At 41.1% G+C, this 26,500-nt stretch overlaps 1 protein-coding gene across 1 annotated transcript in view; it reads left to right on the top strand.

Moving 5' to 3' along the window:
- WDR44 (WD repeat domain 44) overlaps nt 1-26,500 on the top strand; it is an 83,842-nt gene that overhangs the window by 45,631 nt on the left and 11,711 nt on the right. Inside the window, exons 7-14 of the mRNA XM_051968973.1 lie at nt 1,290-1,426; nt 3,705-3,788; nt 11,797-11,903; nt 13,852-14,003; nt 16,981-17,119; nt 18,251-18,315; nt 19,125-19,238; nt 24,093-24,215. Coding sequence (XP_051824933.1) covers nt 1,290-1,426; nt 3,705-3,788; nt 11,797-11,903; nt 13,852-14,003; nt 16,981-17,119; nt 18,251-18,315; nt 19,125-19,238; nt 24,093-24,215 — 921 coding nt within the window. The remainder of the gene's footprint in view (nt 1-1,289; nt 1,427-3,704; nt 3,789-11,796; nt 11,904-13,851; nt 14,004-16,980; nt 17,120-18,250; nt 18,316-19,124; nt 19,239-24,092; nt 24,216-26,500) is intronic.

The following is a 26,500-nucleotide window of genomic DNA, read 5'->3' as shown; positions in this document are numbered from 1 at the left end:
GTCAAAATGGCTTTTTTAAAATGGTTAAAAGCATCGTAATACAAAATAAATGAAGAATGCTGGAGGTGACTTTCAAAATAATTTTTAAAGGGCATCTCTAACTTTCTTTCTTTTGATTATTTAACATAAAGGGAAAATGGGACCTTGACCTAACAGCTGTATGTCCCTCGACAAGTCATTTAACTTCCGATTCCCTCAATTCCTTATCTGTAAATTGGGGAGAGTGAACGGCCTCCTCCCAAAGTGGTGGTGAGAATCAAATGGGATAATATTTGTAAAGCACTTGGTAATAGTGTCTGGCACATAGTAGGTTAAAAAAATGGTGACAATACATTCTTTTAAAAAGTCAATGTCATATAATGGTTTTGATAATTGAGAAAAAGCAAGGATCATGATTTATAGGCCAGCTTCTTAAACTGTTGGTTGCGATCCCATAGAGGGTAGTGAAACTGAATGTGGGGGTTATGAAATTATGGTTTATTTTCAGTAAATTTTTGAATTCCTTTTTTATATACCTATATGCCTGGAGTCAGGCCAAAAGGGGTTCCAAGTGGAAAAAGTTTAAGAAGCCCCTAGTTTATAGGAATGCTGGAAGGCCACCTTAGTTCTAAAGTTAAGTACCCAGTGATACTACTGGCACATACTTTTGTCCATACCAGACAGCATGCGATGTGTACACACTTTGTTTTTGAGTGCTTTCATCCAAAATAGAAAGGAATTAACTGATCTGAGAAATTGGAGAAGGGTAATCAGGACCAGAATAGGAACCTTCTGGTTGGAGTGGAGCCATAGTGGGAATGGTCTAGAACAGAGAGTCAGGGAAATGGAGAAGAGGAGAGAGGCCGGGGTGACAGGGGAGGAGCAGCAAGGCTGTAATCCAGAAACTAGATCATTGAAGGAAGAGAGATGTCAAGATTTTTGCTATTCAGAGGCTATAGGGAGAAAGGCCTTTCTATCTTTGATTGTCTTGGTAGACTCTTTGGCTCGTTCTTTTTAGTACTGTGATTATGAGGCATTATTTATGTGGCATTGTCTATTACAGCTTATTATGTGACGGTTCCATCTTTTGTAGCATTATTAGTATACTATGAACATTGGTCAGTGTTCATTGCTTCTCCTCCCTAAGTCATGATTGTTTTTCAAGCAATATATCTAGTGTTTCTTCTATTTTAAATATATGCCCTGGCATGTCTCTGGATTTCTTTTTCTAAGAGAATCCTCCTGAAAGATTCAAGCAGAAATATGAAAATTATTGGAGGTCTGGTACTAAGCATTCTTCTTAATTTTAGGAAATTCTTGCCAGTGTGATGATTAAGAACCTCGATACCGGAGAAGAAATACCTTTGAGCCTCGCAGAAGAAAAATTGCCTACCGGAATTAATCCTCTCACTCTACACATCATGAGAAGGACCAAGGAATATGTAAGGTATGGCTTTATCATTTGTATAAGAAAGATGTCCTTTTTTAAATATTTTTTTTTTTATTCTGAACTGAACCAGCTACCTCAAGCCTTCCAGTTTATAAAGAAGAACTAATAAAAGGATCACATATGATCCTTTCCATTACATACTTTCCATTACATAAAGTTTTTTTTTAGAAAGTGTTTATTAAATTTAACGGGGTACCAACAAAATGAGTCTGTTCATTCCAAAGAAATTCTCAGGATGACCTTCACTTTCAGTTTTCCTAAGAGAATATTTTTTAAAATTTGTATCCTCATGTAGGAAGCTGTCCACAATGTTAGCAGCAGACTGAAGAATTCATTTAAATGAAGAAATCAGGACAATCACATTGACCCCACATACATTTATTAAGCTTTAAGCAATAATCATGGGTAAGCTGCAGGTTAAGCTAGGAGATGGATGACTGCAGGGGTAGTTGGAGTGCACTGCTGGATTTTTATTTTATTTTGTTAATTTTTAAAAATAAATTTTTATTGCGATCTCTTTTTTATACCACCTAAAATTCCCCCTGTATCCCTTCTTTTGCCCCCTACCCACTTGAACTATCCTCTTAAAAAAAGTTTTTTTTTGTTTCATTAAATATTTCTCTATTATATGTAAAAAAAAAATTATTGATTTTTAAAATTTTGAGTTCCAAATTCTCTCCCTATCCTTACTGTACTCATTGAGAAAGCAAGCAATATGATATTAATTACAAATGTGAAGTCATGCAAAACTATTACAGAAGAAAATACACAAACAAGAAAAATAAAGTAAAAAAGTGTGCTAGTTTATATTCAGATTCTATCAGTTCTTTTTTTGGAAGTAGATAGCATTTTTTTTTATCATGAGTCTTTTGGAATGATTTTGGATCTTTGTATTTCTGAGAATAGCTAAGTCTTTCCCAGTTGATCTTCATGAAAATGTTGCCGTTCCTGTGTATAATGTTCTCCTGGTTTTGCTTACTTCATTTTGCATCAGTTCCTGTAAGTCTTTTCAGGTTTTTCTGCAAGTGGCTTGCTCATCATTTCTTACTGCACAATAGTATTCTATCACAATCATACACCACAACTTCTTCAGCCATCCCTTATAAGATTTTTTTAAAAGCAAAAAGAGAAAGATTTTTAGTCAAACCAATAGTACGTAGAAATATATTTGACAACATAATTTTAATCTGCTTTCAGTTTCTTTAGTTTTTAGTTTTATTCTCCTAGTTTGTATATCTGGAGTCAAAATGTAATCCATCTATTTGTCTTGTCACAATTTTTTTTTAGCAAAACAGGAAATATCTTGATTTGAAGTGAAAGAAATTTACATCAACATTTTAGTAAAACTGCAATTATTATAAGTTACAAACATAGGTATAGATTTCCTTGTAAAGAGATGACTTTTTAGGAGAGTATCAAGTATACTTTGATCAATGTGTGCAGTTCATAATTCTTAGGATTTCAAAAGGTAAGGGACCTAAATCAGAGATTTAATTTCTAAAACTGGAAAAGAATTAAGAGGTACTGAGATACCTAGGGAAGTGTCATCCATCTGTTAGACCAGAGGGAGGATCACAATGGAGTCGGTGCATTCCTCTTGAAAATTTTATTTTAAGATTCATTGATCTTTGTTAATTTTTCATCTCTTTAGGTCAAAGAAATGACTTTAGAGGAACTAATTGAGTTGGGAGAAAACTGTGGCTATCTAGGGAACAATTTTAATAAGTGCATGAACTTTTACATTAGGAATAATTCATGATCACAAGAATGGGGGTAGGGAGGGAGAGGAATCTATATCATCAGGGAAATGTCTGCTCAAAGCAGATGGCCTGGTCATGTGATAAGGAGGGATATCCACTAGACGGCCCACGTGCTTGGAGGAATCTCAGCCTCCTTTGCCACTCACCAGCTTTGGGACTCTGGGCAAGTCTCAGCTTCACTCAGTCTGTGAAATGAGGAGGGTGCTAGCTCCCTTCTGACAGGGCTGTTGAGAAGCTCAGATGATACTGTGTACTATAGAGATAAATCACTTTGCAAAGCTTAAGATGCTCCAGGAAGGTCATTTGCAATTATTATTACACTGTATCCTGGATTAAACCACAGGCCTCCAAATTTTCTAACCCCTTTCATCCTCCTGGTCCTTGATAACAGGGAAGTAGTACCCATGAAGGTTGGCTGCTGAGGACTTGTTCTAGAGGAGGGCGAAGGTCAAATGAAAAAGATGGCAGTTACACATTTTTAAAAATGGCAAAATTTGTTTCTCCTTTTTCTACAGTAATGATGCCGCCCAATCAGATGATGAAGAGAAGATCCAATCCCAGCCAACGGATACTGATGGTGGAAGGCTGAAGCAGAAGACGTAAGTTTGGTTAGCTCTTACTTCATCTTATTTAGGTAGTGATAAAAAGATGTGAATCGTTATATTCTGGGACATCTGCATTTTCCCCAATTTTCTTTCTTCGATAATAACAACAACAACAATCATAATAATGGCATAATAGTTATATTCATAACATTTATATATAACACTGTGTGCCAGATACTGTGTCAAATACTTTACAAATATTATTTGGTTCTCATGACTACCCTGGGAGTGGGTGCTATTATTAGCCCCATTTCATAGATGAGGAGACTTGAGGGCAACATAGGTTATGTGACTTGCCCAGGGTCACCTAGCTATTAATAAGCATCTGAGGTCATATTGGAATTCGATTCTTTTTGACTTCAGGCAGCGCCACCTAGTGCCACTAATGCCAAGCCTATTTTGTGGAGCAGCACAATAAAGACAAATCAGCCTTAAAAGTTAATCATATAGTCCTTTCGTTCCTTAATAAGACTGTTTTCACTTGATATCAATTCCCATTACACAAATTTGACTTTACATAAAGAATTCCAAAAGAAATCTACCTTCCAAATTTGACTTAGAAAATTCTTTACCCAAAGCAGCAAAACAGCACTAGGAAGCTTGAGAAACATGTCTGTGTCACTTCCTGCGTGTCTCTCCCTGTGTCAGTGGTGATCCTTATATTTTCACCATGGCTGGTGATGGCAAACACGCTCTGAGACGAAAAGTGAACCAGCTCATAGATGTAAACCGATAAACTTGGGGAAAAAAATGAAAATAATTAGAAATACGAAGGGAGACAAAAACTGTGATTGGTAGCACGTGAACTTAGCCTTACAGTGTTGACTGTGCACACCACAGTGAGAGCTGCTGCCTAGATAAAGGGCCACTTTATTCTGGCAACGCTTGCACTAAGGCCACTTATCTGTTGAAACAAAGAGAAGGGGCTATTCTAGAGGGGGAGAAATTATTGACTGCATAGAAGCCCCGGCTCAGAAGAAGATAACCTTAAGCTTAATGATGGCTTAATTCAATGATAAATTGATGACAATTAATTCATTCAATTCATGACGTTTCAAGCAAAGGCTTGAAGCCCTTTTGAAGATTTAAAGGTCAATACTCTGAAGAAACAGGGATTTACAGCAGGCAGTGGTGGGTTTGCCTGATTTAAAAATAATACAGGATTTCACAAGTGTCAGAAGAGGCTGCTAGTGGAGTTTTTGAAATAGCAAATAAGTTCCCCAAGTTCCTGCAAAAAATAGTGGATGAAGGTCCCCACTTGCCAGAGCAGACCTTTAGTGTAGATGAAACTGACCTGATTGATCAAAGAATGCCATCTCAAACCTACACCCGGGTGGGATTCCACTTTCCTCATAAAGTAGAGTGCTTTCTTTGATGAAGGTGTGTCTGCTGGGCGGTCAGCGAATCCCGTTTCACATAGTTGTCTCCAAAGTTCTCAGATAATACAAAGAGAAAAACAAAAGCCCCTGTTTGAATATCTCTTGGGAGTTTCATAAGCAAAATGGCATAGCATTTGATGCCCTGTTTGATAAAGGCTAGGTGCCATAGTTGGAGAAAAGGTGACATCCTGTATATCTATGATGACCATACTGTATATTACAGTGCTTACTCTACCTTTCATTTCATAATTCCATTTATTATCATGGTACTCCTTAAGGTCTCCATTTTTCTACCTTTTATGACTTATTTTGTGTATGCTTTTGTTATGTAGGTGAAGTGAAGTAGGTGGGTAGGTACAAATTTACCTTACATAAAAATCATTTGATGTAGAGTCTGGGGAAACCATCCACTTCTGTAAAGTGAGGATTGGCTTTAAATAAAGTTCATCGAGGACTAGCCTGCTTTTTATTCTAAGTGTACAGCATCGCTTATCTCTGGCTGTCTTTTTTAAAAGAACATTCCTGGAAGATTCAAGAAGAGATGATAGGAAATTATTGGTGGTCTGCTATGAATGCCTTTTTTAAGCTTCTAATTTGGGCCTGCCTCTGGAGATGATGAGTGCCAGAAGTTTATCACCAACTGTGTGGAATTGTGTGTTTGAGTGGGTCTGTGATCCCACGGTGGGCATTCCCCCCAGTGGTCCAGCTCATAAGCCATTCACATGCATCCCCTTCTCTTCTGATTCAAGCCCTGGGGAGAGGAAGGCAGAAATTAAGTAATTCCTTCCCAGGCCTTTGTTTAAGCCAGATTCCCTTCATGTGGAGAGTATTCCTGAGCCTTTTCTGAACACGGAAGAACTAGGGAACTTTAGTCATTAGGCTTTCTGTGTACTGAAAGGTTCCTTAGCAACTTAAAAAGAGTGCCTGATTTGTAACCAAGAGGGAGCTTGTGCTGAGCCCATCTGGTCCATTGTATAACTACTGTGAAGACAAAAAAACCATCTTCCTTGTCAATGGAATCCAGAGATAAAGGCTTCTAGATTTCAGAGATAGGAAAGCTTGTTCCATTCAGTTCAGCCACCCATTATTAAATGTGCATCCTGTGCAGGGTTCTGGACTTACCAAGACAAGTAAAAAGTGTCCCTGCTCTCGAGTAGATTATGTGGCTGTGAGGGAGCAAAATTAATATTATTGACACTGGAAATGGGGGGAAGAAGCGTATGCTGACAAATGGAAGGCTTGATTTTGTGGAACAAGGTACCTGCCCCAATCCTTGAGGGAACATGAATTCTGAGAGACAGAGATGAGAAGGGCAAAAGGCTTTCCTGAAGTGGGGAACAGCTTCTACAAAGTTACGGATACAAGAGATGGTATAGTACACTTGAGCAAGTAGTGAGAGGACAGTTTGTGAGCACAGCATTCACAGATGGGGCCAGAACGGGAAAAAAAATATGATTGGGCAGAAATTGGGGCCAGGCAGATAACCCAGAGGTGAGACTTCATCTACTAGTTTGGGAGTTGCAGTGCGGAAGGAAGGTAGTAGGAATGAATCTGAATGAAAAAATAATGAAGGAGCTGGTTTCAGAGAAACCTGTGAAGATTTAAATGATATGATACAGAGGGAAGAGAGCTAGAACAGTATATACAAAGACGAAGCATAGGAACGACAGCCAGCTTTGAAAGGATTAGTGTAGCGACCAGCCTCTAGTGCCAGAGGACTCATGATGAAGTACCTTACGTCCCTCCTGCCAAAGAGGTGACTGGCTCGCAGTGCAGAACAATACGGACCTTTTTTGTTTTGGTTTGTTTTGATTTTCTGCCGTGATCGATGCAGAAATGTGTTTTGCTTTACTTGATATGTTTGTAACAAAGGTTTTGTTTTTTTCCTTTGTTCTTGGTGTGAGGAGGAGAGAGAGATAGGAAAAATATAAAATATAATTTAAAAAATGACAGTTCAAGCATGGCGTTATATTAAGGAGGAAAAGGAGTCTGTGAAAAGAATGTAAGGTCAGAGTGGTGGAGATAGATACAAAAAACAGGACAGGATGGAGGGACTGGAAGTGATAGTGATGGGGAAAACAAGTTTTAAGAGAAATGATGAAGCACTGGAAGGACAGGAGATAGTGATCAGGGAGGAGACTTTTGGAGCTGAAGCTCACTGAAGTGTCATAGTTGGAGGTGACATGGTGATTTTAAATCTCTATCCATGGTGAGTCACTCACAGTACAGTACTGGGCCACGGGGCTCGAGGAGGCCACCACACACGAGGGGAAGTCGATGTGTATGCTGGCTTGCCGAGGACAAAAAGCAGGAGTGGATTGAAGGGAGAGATTGCGAGCCTGCCTCCTGGTTCCCAGTGTATCAGGCTACATACGAGTGGGACTAAGTACAGATCTGGTGTCTCTGAGAGAGATGCAGGTTTCCTTGACTACAAGAGAATTCAAAATGTGAAGAGAAGAGGCAAAAGATGAAAGATGGTTTGTTAACGATTGAGCCGTAGTTTGAAAGGCTATAGGGTATGGCGTGATTGTACTAAATGGGGAGGAGTGAGGAGAGTAATCATGGGACAGGTTCTTTGGTTCCTTAAGGTAATGTTTCAACATTATTCTGATTGGGAGAGCAGAAGCTCTAAGTGTGATAGCAAAGCTCGGCACTCCTGTGCCACTTCCTCTAGGGGTTCTTTCTCATTAGCGCCCACCACCTTTCTCACTTGACCTATGCGTGCTTCTTGGTGTGCGTGTTATGTCTCCTCCCACAGTAGAATTGTCTTTGTAGTCCCAGTGCCCATCTTTGCACTTTGTGCCACTCGGTTAGCACTTACTAAATACTTGTTAGTTAGATTAGGATCCTGTGGGGCCAGAGATTGCAGCGTTCATTGTCTAAACACTTGGTGGGGAGGTGGAGTAGGGAGGAGATGTGGTAGTTCCAGAATTGAGGGCCCCCAAATTGGGAATGAGGTATACATTATATTAGTTCAGTAATGAAATTCCACCCCATGCTGGGAGAAGACTCCATGTCAAACCCGACATTTGGCGCCCTGATTCCCTTGGTGCTCGGTCTAGTGCTTGAGGCCCCAGGAATGGGAAACGAGACCTTTGTGGCCCCAGGATTTCTAGCTGCAAGCATGGTTTATGGGACCTTGCTGGGTCAGCACTAAGCTTGGCCAGAGTTCCCAGTCTTAGCTCATCTTCACTTCTCCGTCGTTGGATTTCTGGCTCCTTTCTTCCAGAGGCCACTGGCTTCCATGTCAACTGCTTCACTTGCAACTTCGTTGTACACGGTTTCTTTCAACTTGTTAGTCCCTTCCGGACAGGCTGCCTTGGTTGGCAAATGATACTTTGTCTTCCCCAGGATCCGATTGACACTGTCATTGACACCAATTTCCATTGCCCTTTTGGGCTCTGATCCCTGAGTCTGTTTTTCCTTGACACAAGGGTTCCGTGGTGACATAGGTACCAGAAAGGAGCCCAGTGATCCAGTTTCTATGACTAACAAATAAGTCATATCAGACCCTCCCACGTGTAACAAACACAGTTCCAAGTCACCCTTCTGGCCAAGACTGGTATGTATACATCCTGGTGCTTTGAGCCTTTCTTTGAACAAACTATTTGATGACTTTGCACTTATCTATCCTTATGCTAAGAAAGCCCCGGTCTCCATGGCCAAGTTTGTCCACAGATGCAGTCACATATATCCAGCTGCTTGCTCGCTATGTCCATTTGCATGTCATGACATAACGACAGCCTCGTCGTACCCTAAACAACTGCTGCCACCCCGCCTCCCCCACCCTAATCATCTCTCTACTTTTCTGTGTACAACTATTTCCAAGTTTAAAATTTGGAGTCTACCTGGAATTTCTTTCCTATTACTCATCATCTATAAGCAACCAATCAAGTCTTGTCGGTCTTTCCTTTGAAATTTCTCTTGTACTCATCCCTTCCTCCTCATTCACTCTTTGAACCATCATTTGCTAAGCCCTTGTTCCTTCCTAGGGGGTGGAGGTGGAGGATGGGAGGGGGCCCAGAGACATGGCTTCTGCAACCCTTTTCGCTGTTGATTTTTCATGGGGGAATGCCTTTTTAACCCATGTAGTGATTGCTCTGGCCTCGCTCTTCCAGCGCGGACCTGGTTGTGTCTCCCCCTTGGCGTTTAGACATATCCTTAAGAGAGGAGGATGGATTTTCTCTTCTTAAAGTCATTGGCTTGAGCTCCCATTCAAGCGTATCCTTCCTGCTGTTTATTATCAGTGACATGTCCCAGTTTTATTTGACTGGTTAGTATCACTTGACTTTTACAAAGGAATATTTACTTAGGAGATACAGCAAGTACAAAAGTAGGAACATTTCCATCCCCAACACTGGGGGATATGTCACCCTCTCTACTCCCTCCATCCTTGGGGATAGCAGAGTCAGACTTACTTTTTCTATATGACCTTAGTCTCACCAAGGTCATAATCCAATGCAGGGGAGGGAGTTAGGATCAGGACAGTGGACAGTGCCTTTGAACTGTGTTCTTCCCCAAAAGGGGAGTGCTGAACACAGAAACGGTCCCATGCTCCTGACATTTAGAGCACTTCAGGAGCCATTAATCTTCTAGGATGCGGCTGTGGTCTTCATGTGGAGCAGTAGAGTTACCTGGACCCATCTCAGAAGGTGATATAGTGAGATGTGATACTGGACAACCAGAACTGACAAAACCTATCTACTCTTTTTGGGGCATGCATGCCAACCTAGGGAAAGAAGCTAAGCTTCCTGAGGGAGAGACAGGAGGCACATGTCCCTCACAAGTCCAGTCACCACCACCTGGACTACCATCCTCACAGCTTCTAAGGGGACTGCCCAAGAGCCGTGGGAAGAGCATTGCTTCTAGCCCAGTGGCCTAAAAGGGAACCCTGGGGGCATGCAGCTTGGCAAGTGTTCATGCAGCTACTGTAGATCCTTGGCACCGTCACATGGTTACCCACAGACATGCCATTATGGAAGTAGACCATTGGACCTTCCTGCTTGACTTGTAGCTGGCTTGTCTCACTTGAATGGGAGCTCTGTGAGAGCAGGGACCATCTTACTTTTCTTTTGGTCCCCCCAGAACTTTGGTGCTTTGTACATATGATAAATGCTTTATTCATGTATTTTTTCATCAAAGTGCGGCCTAGCCACTGGATGAGACATATGTCCCCATACTACAGAGCTGAGACAAAGAAAGCGTACCTTGAGAGGCATCACTGACCGGTGGGCTGACTGTCTACAGAATCTCTTGTGAGCGCCACTCTCAGTTCTCCTACTGACTTGCTCACATGATCTCTCAGAGTTCTCCTTCACCTAGAAGGAAGTATGAAAAATAAGCTCACAGTGGTGATGTGTAGAGAGGCCCATATTCCCAAGTTGCGCATCAGCCTTGCTTTGGGAAAGCTCAGGACTTTTCCCCTTGTACCATTGTTTCTTTTCTCACTGGCATTCAGCCAGCAAAGGAGAAATCGAGCCAAAAAAAGCAGATTCTGGTATGCTAATGGCTTCTGAATGCAACCCAGTTCTTGCAGCTCACTGATCAACAGGCTGCCTATTCTCCTGGTCACCAGACTGGGATCAGACCCAGAATGTCTAAACGTGCTCCTGGGCCCACATGGGTATTACTGTGTAAGCCGAGTGCTCGGTGCATGACCATAAGAACTAGTCTTAGCGGTTAGTCTTCCATCATATGTAAATGGATTTCTCCCCCCCCCCCAAAAAAAAAAAAAAGTGAACCAAGATTGTTTTTAAAATAATCTGGCCAAGAGTTTGACTTGGGAAAAAGAGGTGATCTTAGTAATTTTATAAATTGGTTCCAATAGCATTCAAGTGTGCAAGAAAGTGGTTAAATGACTATGTTTATCGTTATTTCAGTACCTGTGGCTGACGCCATCAAATCTGGCCAGTTTCTCAGATAGCACGTCTGACTCGGATAATTGTACCTGAGGAAATGGTAGTGCCTTAAAATCAAGTGATCTAGACCAGTCATTTGGATTTTTCCTAGGTTTGGATCACAGTGTAAGCTAACTTATTCTTACTAACTTACATAATAGACTCGTGGTTTTTCTATAACAAATCAAACACTTTTATGACTGTTGATCTCTTATCTCATTAGCTTGATAGACACTTGGATAGGAGAAACACAGTCATGAGGAATTCCACAAATAATTTAGTCTCTGTTTCCTGAGCACCTATTTTGTGCTGTCAGGGAGCTTTCATGGTGTAAGGAAAACTTTGAAGTATAATTTTACCAAGCAAAATAGGCTAACTCTGGCCCAGCCCAATATTGAACTATAGATACCTAGATGAGAAAAGAGAATTTTTCCCCATTTTGTGTGGAAGAAAAGTCATCGCTTCCTTTTCCATGTTGCAGTGTAGCATTGTCAGACTCCCACAGAGTAGATTTTCCAAAAACAGAGATGTTCTAAGTCGAGTTTATTATGATCCAGGACGATGCATGTAGTCCCCAAGGCATGGGCCGTTCAGATTTGGTCATTACTCTTTTATGTTCAATTATGTCTCAGCATTTTAAGTGGTTAAAGAGCATGGATGGAAATATGAACATGAGCTTACTCTGGAGATGTAATGAATTAGTAAGGCATAATTTTTGGCTTTTAGGACGCAGCTTAAAAAGTTCTTGGGAAAATCAGTGAAGAGAGCTAAACATCTTGCTGAAGAATATGGGGAGCGTGCCGTAAATAAAGTGAAAAGTGTTCGAGACGAAGGTGAGTGAAAGAGAATGTTTTAGAGGTAGGATCAAGGACTTCTCACCCTTCTTAAAAATTTACAATATTAACACATCATTTCATTTCTTCCCACCTGAAGTCTGTTTTACAGAATCAGACATTGGGTTGTTCTTATAAGAAGCCCATTACTTAAAGAAATTACATAATATAAGCCTGTCCCCAAAACAATGAGAAGAAGATTAGACACCTTTGTGGCTATATGCATTTGATCTCTTTTGTGTATAAACTACTTTATGGCTAAAGATCTTATGTCTGAGCAGCACACATAGTTCATCTCTTGAGTAAACTTAGAATCAGTAATGTTTAATGATCTCCACCTGCAAAAAAAAAAAATCATTTGACTTTGCTGTTTAATGAATATTTTGTCTTAAAATATCTGAGGTAACCATGATATGGTCAAAAGGGGCTGCATTTGGAATTAGAAAACCCACGTGAGATCAATTCCGAATCCAGACGACAGTAATGGCCATGGGTATTTTGTGGAGGCACTTGTGAGCTCCCCATGGCCAGCAGCTCTACTCTAGCTGAGATCTTAGTAGTTGCCTTGGGGCACAGAACAGTGAACTGGCTGGGCCAGAAAGTGGCGGGGGCCAGTTTGAGCCCCGACATTCCTCTGTCGTACACCACCACGCCACCTCTGTGATTGTCATTCACATCAGGTTTTTGGCCCAGACTTTGAATTTCCTTAATGTAAGGATCGCTGGATGAGGAAGCTCTCTTTAACCAGTGCACGTTGTCTACTTAGAGAATTGCCTAGTTTACTGAAAAGGAAGGGAAGTAAGTGACTTGCCCAATGTCACACAGTTTGTGTCCAAGACAGGATTTGAACCTAGCTTAAAGCTAACTTTTTAATATTCCCATTAAGAAGTAGAATTACAAGATCTGCACAAATTCTAGGCACCCTGCATTTTAAAGTAATAGAAATGATTCTTGCTTTAGTGTCTTTTTATGAGGTTTCAAGTTCAAATTAATTATTATAACCAGTTGTCCCAGAAGTCATGAGTGCAGTTTTAAGCTTTAGCAACTTCAGATACATAATTCCTACAAACTTAGCAAAAATATCATTGACAGTTTAATGCTTTGAATGTTGTTTCTACTTATTGAGTCTTATGAATTGTGAATGATAATTTTTTAGGCTGGGACAGCCTATCATTCTGTATCGCATGAATGACAATTGTGGGATGACCCTTTCTTGTACTGGTGGCTCAAGAGAGGCAGTCCTCTTGCTTGGCCATATCAGTCACCTGATTGGTCTCCTTTGCACTTTTTCTTGTGAAGGTCTCATCAAAACTGTCAGGGAGGCATTAGCATGTTATTCTTTAAGTGCTCTTAAGGTGAAGTTTGCAAATGCTGTCCTTCCAGTTCCTGAGCAGCAGCAGCTGACAGAAGCTTTTACCAAGTTTGAAAATCAACCAGAGTGACCTGTTGCACAAGGCGGCGGTTAGGTTAGATTCTTATAAGAAACTGAGCAATATTTCAAACATTTTAATAGCTGACTTTAAAAATGTTGCTTTTGTAGTTGTGTAGCACTTGCCTTTTTGAAACTCTTAAAGCTTAAACCTTCACTAAGTCTTTTGGGACACCCTGTCCCAAGAGGACATCATCAAGGTTAGCAAAATACTTTTTACAAATAATATATCATTTGATCCTCACAAAAACCTTGTGAGATAAGTGTTACTATTTTACAAATAGTAGGAAACAGATGCAGAGATGAAGTGGCTTGCCCAGAGTCACACAGTAAGTATTCAAGGTCACATTTGAAGGCAAGTCTTCTTGACTCCAAGCCCAGCACTTTAGAGCCATCTAGTTGCTTTAATAACTGAATAAATTTCAAATTCCTTGAAGTGTCCTTCTAACCAGTAGATCTCGGGAGCTGATTGCTTCGCGATGGTGGCCAGCAGTCATTTCTGTTTCTCTTTCTCTTTAGTGTTCCATACTGATCAGGATGATCCTTCCTCAAGTGATGATGAAGGAATGCCATATACAAGACCAGTGAAATTTAAAGCGGCCCATGGATTCAAAGGACCATATGACTTTGAACAGATCAAAGTGGTTCAGGATCTTAGTGGTGAACACATGGTAAGTTTGCAGAATTTGAGACTTGGAGAGGATCTCAAGATCAGTTTTGTTGCTCTTCACTTTTTCATTTGTATCTGATTTTTCATGATCCCATCTGGGGTTTTCTTGGCAGGGATACTGGTGTGATCGGCCTTTTCCTTCTCCAGCTCATTTTACAGATGAGGAAACTGAGACAAACAGGATGAAGGGACTTGCTCGGGGTTACACAGCTGGTTTCTGAGGTTGAACTCCCAAAGAGGAGTGATTTTTGACTTCAGGCTCAGTTCTCTTACCACTATGGCACCATCTAGCTGCCCAACAACCAAAACAGTTTATCGGCCTGGTGACCATGTAGCCTCTGCTTAAAGTCTTCTAGTGAGGGACTGCCCATCTCCCAAGATAGCTGAATCCATTTGGGGGTAGTTCTAATTGGCAAGAAGCAATTCCTGCTACCCAGTTTAAGTTGGCCTCTTCAGAGCTTTTTTTGGGGGGGATCGAGGGAACAGCATTTCAAGATATTGGTTTTAGTTTTCATTTCCTGTTTAACAAATGTGTTATATGGATTTTAGCCATGATAAGCAAGTGTATTTAATTTCATTGATATCTTTGGTTTTTATCTAATCTCCATTTTTCAGATATACAGTTCCCTTGCCCAACACCCTGCAAGTCATCTCTTACAATAAAAAATAGTAAAAAAGACAAGAACAGCAGTTAGCAAACAAAACCAGCACGTCAGCCAAGTCTTGTAATATGTGTAGTAGGTCACCCAAAATTCCTGCCCCTGAAGGGAGAGAGAGGTAAATTTTTCCAAGTCTACTCAAGTGACAGGTTTCAGCGTAATTGCAGGGTGTTCTAGTTTTGTTTTTTTTTTCTTTCCATGGATATTGGTATAGCACATTTGTTGTTATAAATGAGAAATAACTTGAGCTATGGTGGAAACTGATTTTTTTTTTGGTTAGGTTTTTTTTTTACCTTAATAGTTTTTCTTTTTCCCCAAAAAATGTAGACACGGAGACAAAATTTTCAACATTCATTTTAAAAATTGAGTACCAAATTTTCTCCCTCCCTTCCTACCTCTCCCTCATAGAGAAGACTCTTCAGAGCTTTTCTCTGTTGGTCCCCATCCTGCCCTCTAGGACTAAGCATCATATGGCTAATCCCACTTCCATCAGATATATATGAAGAAGGCTGTCGTGTTCACCGAGTTGTCCTCACTTTAGGCTAACTGGACTCACTTCCTTCATCTGATACTGAGGTGGCATAGACTCCAGGCACATCCCTATCCCCGTTACACTAATCCCTAATCAACTAATTAACATGCAGTATTAATTAACTAAAATCAATTATTAACTACAATTGCTAGTCACTGTCTAGCCTGAACTGCTGCCCTTGTAATTGAACCTAAGGATTCATTTGCAGTTTGTCCAGGGCTGAGGCCAGAGAGATGATCACTTACTTAATCCCAGGAGCTCAGCCTTCCCTGGCATAGCACATGATCACTTGCTGCCTTAGCTTTTGTGGGCTACTCCATTCTGCTACTAGCTCCTAATGAGCTTTTGTTGTCCATTGAAAGCTGCAACTCTTTTTCAGACAAACTTCTGTCTGGCTGGGCCTTCCCCATCCTGACCTTGTAAAGTCAGCCTTTAGAATTCAGTTGCCAAGGGTTTTTTAAGGTTCCTTAGTACCCTCACCTGGGCATCTTTTATCAAGATGTCAAGTGATTTCTTAAGATTAATTTCATTTCATTGAAAAAAGTGGATTATATAAAGCTTGCTTTTTTCCTTAGAAACATAGTTTTTGAACTTAGCTCAAGAGGGATTCATTTAGTTGTAACATTGAATTTCTGAAACATTTCTGTACAATTAAATCTCTGAATAAATTTCTGTATTAAGTGAGTAAAAAAAAAAAGTGTTAAGGAAACTCCAAGTTTGACTCATTTTAAGAAAACATCATTCAAAGCATTGTTTCTGAGTTTATGGGGTAGCATTCATCTTAGAAAAGGTTCCCTAGAGATCACCATTTAGCTAGCCAACCAGCTTTATATGTGTAAATAGCAATGCACCTGTTGTGTTATCACGAGATGCTCTCATGTGTGTCAGAGGACCAGCCTCAAGATGCCTTTTCCCACGTTATAGGTACTAGTCTATAGTGACCTTTTTAAAAGTCTCTCGCAGAGTTGAATTCTATCTTAACAAGTGAAAGAGGCTGGTGGCGGTGTCTTGGACATTGAGAAGGCATTTCAGGATCTTGAAACGGCCTGTCAGTATTAAAAGTTCTATAATTGTCCTTGATTGAGGAAATAGACTAGTTCTACCCTGGTTGTAGTAAACATGAACTGTCCTGCAGCTTGGCAACCTTTGCCAAGAGATTTTGTCCGCATGAGGAATTATGAAGAGACTTTGGTGGTTGTGCTCTTTGCTATAATGTGAACTTAGCTGAGGATTTTCTGTTTGAGAGATATAAGCTTATTCGCCTCATGCCTGTTCCTAGGGATGGTAGGACACATAGTATTAAATGCTGCTTCTGGAAAAGGGACTAGAATTATCTTCACCCTGCCCTCTTATCCCATAATTAGCCCCAGAGTGGATGGGTGCTGCTACTCAAGTGAGAATTCTAATTCTCTGGCTCTCCCTTGGGAATGCTGGGAATCATCCTCCCCCAATTCTCTGTGGACTAGGATTATAAATCATTGTGTTTTCAAATCACTTAGAAACCCAGCTGTGCATATGATACCTTCAGTGCAAGGCCTTGGGTCTTCTAGTCCTGAGTCATGGTAGGTGCCAGTTGGTCTAACCTGGTATAATTCGGTCTCTGCCATTCCCTTCTCTCATTACCACTTGTACTTGGATTGTGGGCCATTGGGCAGACTCTCCACCTTTTGTGGTAGTGTTGGCGTACTTTATTTTAGCACACATTTCTCACTTCACATTTGACCAAAATATAATGGCCATGTCAACTTCTTCCCTGTTAAATTTGTGTTTTCCTCTTGTTTCTCTAGGGAGCGGTTTGGACCATGAAGTTTTCTCACTGTGGTCGATTACTTGCCTCAGCTGGACAAGACAATGTAGTGAGAATATGGGCATTAAAAAATGCTTTTGATTATTTCAACAATATGCGAATGAAATACAATACAGAAGGTATCTTGACATTTTTGGCTGATACTTTTCTTAACAAGGTTTTTAGCTTTTTTCTGGATTTCTGAGTGCAGTAAAGCACTTCCTTGTCTCTCCCTCAAAGCCATACTACAAAGGTTGTCCCTTGCCAGAGCAGCTCCCACCCTGGATGTAAGCTTGAAGAAAACAAGCAGGAACCCTATAGAATAGCCCTCGGGCATAGATGAAAAAGAACTTGCTCAGATACTGTGTCCAAAGTGATTGGGCTTCCCTTGGCAACCTCTTGCTCTTGGGTTAATATGGGAGATCCAAGGGCCAATGGCCTGAGAGTGTGAAAGAGGAGGAAGCAGGAGACCAGGGCCCAGTGACAGTGGGAAGAGAGCAGGTGACCCTGAAGCCAATGGCAGACTTGATGAGTCTCAGAATGCACAGTCTAGGTACTCGAGGGTTAAAGTGAACACAACATAGTGTAATAACTAGAAATAATTGTCTATATCATCAAGAAACCTTCACGTTAGATTGAGAGTTCAACAAGTCCTTGTTGTTCCTTGCCATCAACAGGCATTTCGTATATTTTGGTCCCACTGGTGAAGGTGAATTCACTGTTAATGACCCTAGTGAAGCCATCCCTGGGCCCCCGTTTTATATATCCCCATTCACTGGATGGGTCACCCACCCTGCTGTTCCTATACTCATTGAATTGGAAGGAACTTAGAGATGGCCTAGTCTGATATGTTTCTTTTTGCAGTGAAACTGAGGCCTGGACGTGACTAGTAATGTGCTGGTCAAGTTCACACAGCTAGTTAGCAGTAGTCCTGGGGACAGAATCCTGGTCTTTTAGTGGCCAATCCATTTTGGGGTTTTTATTGTGTGTATGAATGAAGCATATGAATACTAGTATATTCATCCCTCAGGATTGTAAGATTTCCTAGCCTTTATTTACTATGACAGGGAATGAGGTTTAGATTTCATTCTAAGTGGTTAAGGCTGATTTTGATGTTTAAAAGTTTAAATCAGTTATATTCCCTCTTTCATTCACCGACTCTGTCCCATTCCCTGACAGTGTGAGGTCAATGAGGTGGGGACTGTACCGGGTTTAGATTGGCACCCACTTGTGTGTCTTTTTCAACATTTTTTTGTTATTATTCTTTTTAGGACGTGTATCTCCTTCACCTTCTCAAGAAAGTCTGAATTCATCAAAATCCGATACCGATGCAGGAGTACGGTTTTGTTTTGTTTTTTCATATTTAATTCTACATAGAATGTTAAATTATGATATAGAACAAGCGTTCTTAACCTGGGGTCCATGAACTTGTCTCTTTCTAATATTTTGATAGCTGTATTTCAATATAATTGGTTTCCTTTCTGATGCTCTGTATTTTATTTTGTGCATTTAACATGATTCTGAGCAGGAAGGGGTCCTGAGGCTTCAAGAGACTGCAAAGTGGGGAGGGGTGTAGTCTTTGGCTTCACAAAGGTAAAGAACCCTTGATCTAGAATGTCATAAAGAATAGGATGTTTCTGAGACTAAATGAAGGTTCATATCCCTACCATAAATACACTCTTTCATATTTCTGAAATCTGAAAGTGTCTTGTGATCGCTGTCATTCATATTAGTATATGTTAGTGCGTGTGCATACTACATAAATTTACATACCAACATGCTATGTATTTAGAGTCCATTTGCTCTTTACAATAATTTTCTTCCATAAGTCTCTGATGTACTTGGTCCAGGTGTTGTTAATTTAGGGGATGTAGATCTGGTATCTGAAGGCAGAATATGGTCAAGAGGGGGAATGTGGTCTCTCAAGGGAATGAGTGAGCTAGCACATAGGGCCATAAAATACACGGAAGTAAACAGGAAGGAGGAGGTTTCACACAAAGGTGAGCTCGCCCCCACGGTAGGGGAAGGGCCAGCAGGCAGCAGGGGAGGGGATTGACATCTCCCAGGGTCACCTGGATGAGAGGTACCTGTTCATATGATTGCAGAAGTTGTAAAATGTCCCTCTTGATTTTTGTGCCCAAATAGGTCTGCAGTAGTGCTGACGAGGACCCCGATGATAAGAACGCACCATTTCGGCAGCGGCCCTTTTGTAAATACAAAGGACACACAGCAGATCTCCTTGACCTTTCTTGGTCTAAAGTAAGAAAAGCTTATTTCAGCTACACAACCTTGCTCTTTTCATTTGGATTTTAAAACATCTCATCTAAGCAACTGTTCTTCATTAATATGATTATTTAAAAAGATGAAGTGTATGTTCATGTGTTTATTGCTTTGTGGATGTTGTGGTTGTGCTACAAAGAAAAGACAGTAAAAAGCTTCAGGCTCCTAAGTTATTTTTATCCTATGAAGTGGCTTTTCAGCTCTGCCTAAATATTCCTATCCCTTTTGTCTTTTTTAATTGAAAAAATTACAGTAGTCTTCAGCAGAATGGATCTGGTTCCTACCATACGAAGTCTGAGATAAATTACAAATCACAGTTCTTCTTGGGGCTAATATACAAAAGTTTCTGACCAGACTGGAAACTAATTCCATCCTTCAAAAGATGGTGGGTGCTGATTCTCATCCAAACAGAACAGCTAGTTGCTGAGATGGAAATAGTGGGAGGCTGGGGGAGAGAATTTGGAGTGGAAAAGGAGCAGAGAGGAGAGCCTGCCATGTGCTCTGGATTTGGGGAGAGTTTTTAGTGGATTTAGGGAGAGAGAGGATAGGTAGGATCTCCTGGCCTGAAACGATCCTCACATGGCAAATCAGCCTGGAAAGGATGGCGGACTCTCAGGAATGAAATTTTAAAAACATGAAGAGAAACAGTCCCATTGAGGAGGAAGCAGTGTGGGGAAGCGGGAGATGGAGTTTAAGGAGACGAATACAAATGTACGGAGAACTCATTGACCGACTTAGATTGTGAGAGTACAGGATGAATACGAAAGTTTGGCCCAGTCCTGTGAGAGTGGTGCCAGAAGTACTAAAGCTCCGGGTGAACTGAGGCTGGGAAGGCAAGCTAAGGCTAACCAAAAAAAGCTGAGTGTGGGAAAGGAAGCAGAGCTACTCAACTCTAATACTGTTTCTGTTGTCTCTCTCAAGGACAGTGATCTTTACACTGGGAAAGCTGGAACAAAAGAGCTAATTAGAGAGTCCATGCACTCAAGAAAGTGGGAGTTGTAAGGAAATGCTTAGGCGCCAACATACTAGGGTCCTGAAAGAAATAGCAGATATGATCGCTAAGCCACCATCACTGGAAAGGCTGTGGTGACCTGGAGAAGGACAAAGATCCTGATTTTCTTGTTAGAATTCTTATAAGGTGCTAAGTGAGTGGAATTGATAGAGACAACGGTTGTTTAGCAGGGTGCTTAACAGTTCTCTAGATGTACTTAGTACTTACTACTGTTCTACAAGATTCACACCTTTAAGAGAGCATATATAAGCTAGGAGCTTCAACCAGGATTGTCTCCGGGAGATTCACAAGCTAGGATTCAATTGAGAAGATTCACAAGCCCGAGACAGCAGTCGGGCAGAACTGAGGAAGACAGAGAAGTGGTGGCAGGCTGTCCTGTGGAGAACACTGAAAGCAAGATCCGGAAGTGCCTCCAGAAAAGCTAGCCGAGCCCCAAGTGAAGGAAAGAGAAATGAAATGATTTGGACTTTAACTCCTGGCTGTATTTGAGGTGATTATTACACAAAACTGCAACTAAGGCTGCCCCCAGAAGCCCCCTAAGAAACCTGCATCCAGAGAACATAACATTTTAGAGAAGAAAATATTGCATTTTCCCAAAAGGGAAGAGAGGTAACTTTGTGAACTTTAGGCCAGTGAGCTTGCCTTTGAGCCCTGACAGAATTTAGGACAGAAATGTAGAATTGTAAAAGGAATCATTAGTGAGCATCTAGTGGAGCGGTGGTCCCACAGAGAGCCATCACCGTGGCTTTCTCCCCAACCAAACAGGCCATGACAGCTTTGCCTTCTCTCCTTTTCTGATGGGCTTTGGGGGCTGTAGATTGGTGCCGAGCATTTGATAATGTTTCTCGTGTTATTCATGTGAATGCGCCAGAGAAAGATGGACTAGATGTCAATGATTTGGTGAACACCCTGATTTGGGTGTTCTTCATCTTGGTGGTATAGATGGCACAAAGCTGGACAGCAGAGCAGGCATGCTGGGTGAGTGTTAGGCTAAATCTAATTAGGTGAAATTCTAGTTCAGTTTGTGTTCAAGAAATCGGCTTTCCAGGTGCTCGGGAGGCCATGGCTAGATGCTGTGGTTCATTTGAAAAAGCCTTGGATGGTTTCCTTGGCCTTGCTAACTCACTGCTTGCCAGTTTGATGCGGTATCTGAAGCAGTGACTGTGATCTCATGCTACATTAAGAGAAGCGCATGCTATTAGGGGCAGGGTGGGAGGGACAAACTGGATATATTCTGCTTTTGGCAGAGCTCATACGGAGCTTTGTGTTCAGTTCAGGATTCCACATTTGAGGAAAAACACAGATGAGCCAGACCCCGTTCAGAGAAGGGCAGACACAATAGTGAGGGCCTTGAGGTGATGAATGAAAATGCGGAAGTGAAAAGGCATTTATTAAGCTCTCACTATGTGCCATTGCACTGTGAAGTACAAATGCAAAAGTAAGACAGTTGCTACCCTCGGGGAGGCAACTTTCTACTGGAGTCAGATGAAACCACTTAAAACTTCCTAGATGAGGAGGTGGAGGAGCGTGGTGGCCAAGGAGGGAAGTTTTAGTCTAGAGCAGGGGTCCTCAAACTACAGCCCACGGGCCAGATGGGGCAGCTGAGGATGATTATCCCTCTCATCCAGGGCTATGAAGTTTCTTTATTTAAAGGCCCACTAAACAAAGTTTTTGTTTTTACTATAGTCCGGCCCTCCAACAGTCTGAGGGACGGTGAACTGGCCCCCATTTAAAAAGTTTGAGGACCCCGGTCTAGAGAGTCAAAGGGATGGTGTGTTGATCCTAAGGCCTAAGTATGACTGGCACATTCTTTCCAGAAGCAGTGTTACTGTTAGTGTGGTTACTGTGCCCAGAGCATAAGGTAGCAAGCAAGTGGACAGGGGAGGTGACAAGAGGGTCTGGGAGCTGAACGTTGATGGCATATTCAACATGGTCTGGTTTAGAGCTGGCTAACGAGAGCAGCTGAGACTCACTCACCAAGCAGGAAAGCTCCGTCTCAGAGCAGTTGTTCATGAATTCATGGATTCTTTTCCCTATGGACTGGGGGCTTGGTTTCCAGAGTCTAGAGTCTCACAGTCCAGGAGCTAGAAGGGCAGATGCCAAGATGACCATGGGGACGGCTGGATGACATACTTCATGAAAACTGTGGAATTTGGGTAAGAGCCGGCTTGGAGGAGCATCTGAAGCTCTCTCCCTATGTTTCAAGGGCTGGCTGTCCTGTGGAAGATTAACCTGGCTCACTGTGCGTGGTCCCCAAGGACACACTGAAGAGCAGTGGCTGGAGATCACAAAGAGGCCTGTATATGGGATCCCCCGCTTCAAGCAAAGGCCTTTTCCTCTACTGGATTGGGTGTGGTTGAGAAATTTCTTACTCAGGTCCAGGTCTGGGTGGGACTTAGGAAGGAAAGGAGGTGGCAAGGGCCCTGGGGCCACCTTAGGGTTGCCTGGTTCCCAGCAGCTCACATTCCAGTGCACAGAATAGTAGGGAGAGTTGTCCCTATGATTTCAGATCTCCTGGGTTCTTTTGACCACTGGAATTATGTGGCTTAACAAGGGATGCTTTGGGTAGGAGGCATTTGGTCATTGGTTTCTTAGCACCTGTCTTGCCTTTGCTTTCCTTCAAGTTGCAAAGTCTGCTCAGAAATAGAAAAATGAATGCAGACAAGCTTTTAATTGAGAAGTTTCAGCTGAATTAGCAAATCCTGTCATGGACTATGATATGCCTAGCTGTGTTTAGTTCATTGTTCACAGGTACAAGTTTGTGACTAAGACCTCATGCTGCCGGCTCCTTTGGCAAGTGGGCGACATGGCCCCCATTAATCCCTACTTGGAACTTCTCCTGGGCTTGTTTCTGGTTGGGAACCCAATCCATCCTCCCTCCTCCTCCAGCTTCCAGAATCAGAAACCGTTTTGGAACTTGTATTGGACACAGGTGGTGCTTTTCAATCTAACCATACTTTCTTGTCAGGAAATTTCCAAGAGTGCCACTGAATGGAAAGGGTTGAGATGTTACTTAGGATCCATTATTTTTCACTTTGCAATTCCAAACACATTTTTAAACGTCACTTCCCTGTCAGCCGGCACGTTAACATTACGTTAAGCTTTTCTGAAAATGTTTGCTAAGTTAAAAAAATGAAATCTTGAATTTGATACTAGATCCAAGCAAGATTCTCAGATGATTTTTGTTCTACTTAATCTATGTAGACTCCTTTATGTCCAACAAATTGTTTACTTACTAGAAAACAGCCATGATGTTGATGATGTTCCATATTCATTACTTTGGAATGGCAGCATGGCCTATTGGATAGAGGCTGATCCTGAAGGCAGAAGACCTGGCCTCAAGTCCATCCTCACTGATCCCGGTTGAGTCACTTGGCCAACCTCAGCTGCCTAAGAGATCTTCCCTGCGTTGGAAGCGCAGGTTTTCTTACTGGCATTTTTCAGCATCATAGCGGTTAGTCCAGAACAAAGAGTCACCATTTCACTGGAAGAGAGAATCTTTTGGTGACCACTCAGTTGATGGGCCAAATTATAGGAAAAGTTCATAATGTTGGGGTTTTTTTCTTTTAAAGTCATTATTTAGTCTAAGAAAAATAGAAGGTACGAGGGAGCTAGAAAAGTTGCATTCCCATGCTGTCCTGTTAACCCCAGAGGAAGCACCCGAAGAACCCTATTGACTTGTTTCACTTTTGGTTTTTGTCCATAATCCTTTTACTGATCATCCCTTTAAAAGAAGCTTATGTGCACATATGCAGATACCTTGTATTAGGTGCATAGTTTGTGACCAGAGCACTGAAACAATTCCTGGGTTCTCTCCATAGAACTACTTTTTGCTGTCTTCTTCCATGGATAAAACCGTCAGGTTATGGCACATTTCCAGAAGAGAATGCCTCTGCTGTTTTCAACATATAGACTTTGTCACGGCTATTGCGTTCCATCCAAGAGTAAGTGGACCTTCAATAATTCAGTGTGGGGCAGGGATGGAGAAGTGTTTGCCTGGATGCAAGTACAAAACTTTTTTGGCTTTATCTGCTTTTTGAGCGCAGCTAACCTAAAAGTCGTCAGTAAATGTAACACAAAAGATTACTTCGCCTCTGTTATGACAAAGTTATGGGAGAAAGATGAGGCAGAGAAGGATGGCATTTCTAGATATTACTAACAAAACCCAGCAGAAAGAGAAATTTAAAATAATTGACTGACTCTATAAAATACTTAGAAGTCTACCTGCCAAGGAAAACCCAGGTGCTATATATACACACTTATAAACCACTCTCCACACAAATAAAGACAGATCTAAAGATTGGAAAGATATTAATTGTTCATGGGTAGGCAGAGCCAGTATAATAAAAATGATGATTCTACCTAAATTAATTTACTTATTTTAATGTTGCACCAATCAGACTACCAAAGATCATTTTATACAACTAGAAAAAAATATGAACAAAAATCATCTGTAAGAACAAAAAGTCAAGAATATCAAGGGAATCGTGGGGGGAAATGTGAAGGCAGTTAGCAGTACCAGATCTTCAAACTGTATTATAGAACAGTAATCAGAAACTTTCTGATATTGAATAAGAAATAGAGTGGTGGAGCAGTGGAATAGATTGGGTTCACACAATACACAGGAATCAATGACCATGGTAATTTAGTGTTGATAAACTCAAAGATGTGAACTTTGGGGGGTAAGAACTCACCATTTAATAAAAATTGCTGGGAAAACTGGAAATTAATTTGGAAAAAATGAGACAGGGACCAATATTTCACAGCATATACATAGATAAGGTCAAGATGGATAAAGGATTTAGGAAGAAAATTAGGAGAACATGGGAAAATGCACCTGTCACATATGCAGATAAGGGAAGAGTTTATAACCAAACAAAGAGATAAGAGAGGATCACAGCAAGTAAAACACTTTTGATTACATGAAATAAAAAGATTTTGCACAAATAAAACTAATATAGCCAAAATTTGAAGAAAAACAGGAAATTTGATAAAAATTTTTGTTTGTTTTTTTGCTGAGGCAACTGGTATTAAGTGACTTGCCCAGGGTCACATAGCTAGGAAGTGTTAAGTGTCTGAGACCAGATTTGAACTCAGGTCCTCCTTGACTTCAGGGCTGGTTCTCTATCCACTGCACCATCTGGCTGCCCCTTGATAAAACATTTTTAAAGCAAGTTTCTCTGATAAAAGTTTCATTTCTCAAATGTATTTATTTGAGTCAAATTTCTTTAAAAAAAAAAAAGAGCTATTCCCCAATTAAATGATAAACGGTCAAATGACATGAACAGGCAATTTTCTGAAGAAAGAGAGCGAAGAGATGGAAACAAAAGTCTATGTAAAGTACATGGAAGTTCAAGGCTTTGTTAAAGTTATAATAAAGTTGAATAGATTTCTCAGATGATTAAGTTTTGGGTGGGAAGGGGCAGTGTAGGCCTGGGAACCAGTTATAATGGTTGGTTTTCTTTCAACTCTTTCATGGGACAAATATGAAGAGACAAAGCTTTGGAAACCTTAGTACACCTTAGAAGTATCTCACGCCTATGTTTTAAAAGGCCCCAACAGTGGGCTGCAATGCTATAGAAATGGAATTTTTCCCCTCTGAGAAATGTGTCAGTTATTCCCACTTTCCCTCAAAGAGTTTGGGGTTCCTATCATTGAAATGAAAAAAACAAAGAATATTAAAAAGACCTGCTCTCTTTCCCTTCATCTCATTTTTTGAGGGTGGATTAAGATTTGGGGTTTTGTTTTTTGTTTTGTTTTGTTTTTCTTCTTAAACTTCCTCTCTGGCAAGGCTGCACAGGTATCAATTGTCCCAAAGGACAATAGAGTGATTAAGTAGGAAAAGATAAAATAAAACAAAAAATCTTGGATTTGGAGCTCAAAGACTTGGGCTCAAATTCTGGTTCTTCCATGACTTTCTATGACTTTGGATAAATCCTTTCTCTTCTCTGGGCCTCAGTTACCTCATCTGTAGGAGTTCAATTTCCTGACCTCAATGGTTCCTTCCAGCTTTAAATCTATCCTTTGAACTTTGAAAGGCTCTGTAAGTAAGAGCTGTTGAAGGTTATGGATTCTGTTAAGATGATTTTTATAGAAATTAAATCACTTTTATTCAGACTTGTTTAGGTGTGGCTGTGGGGCCCTTAAAGGCCTTCAGATGGAATGGGACTATTTCACAGCCATGGATGCCCCTCAGTTGGGGCAATCAGCATTTGGAGCCTACTAGTGG

The sequence above is a fragment of the Antechinus flavipes genome, chromosome X (genome assembly GCF_016432865.1).
Source record: "Antechinus flavipes isolate AdamAnt ecotype Samford, QLD, Australia chromosome X, AdamAnt_v2, whole genome shotgun sequence".
Lineage (NCBI taxonomy): Eukaryota > Metazoa > Chordata > Mammalia > Dasyuromorphia > Dasyuridae > Antechinus > Antechinus flavipes.
Note: the sequence above shows the minus strand (reverse complement) of the source record. Positions and strands in the feature narration are given on the sequence as shown.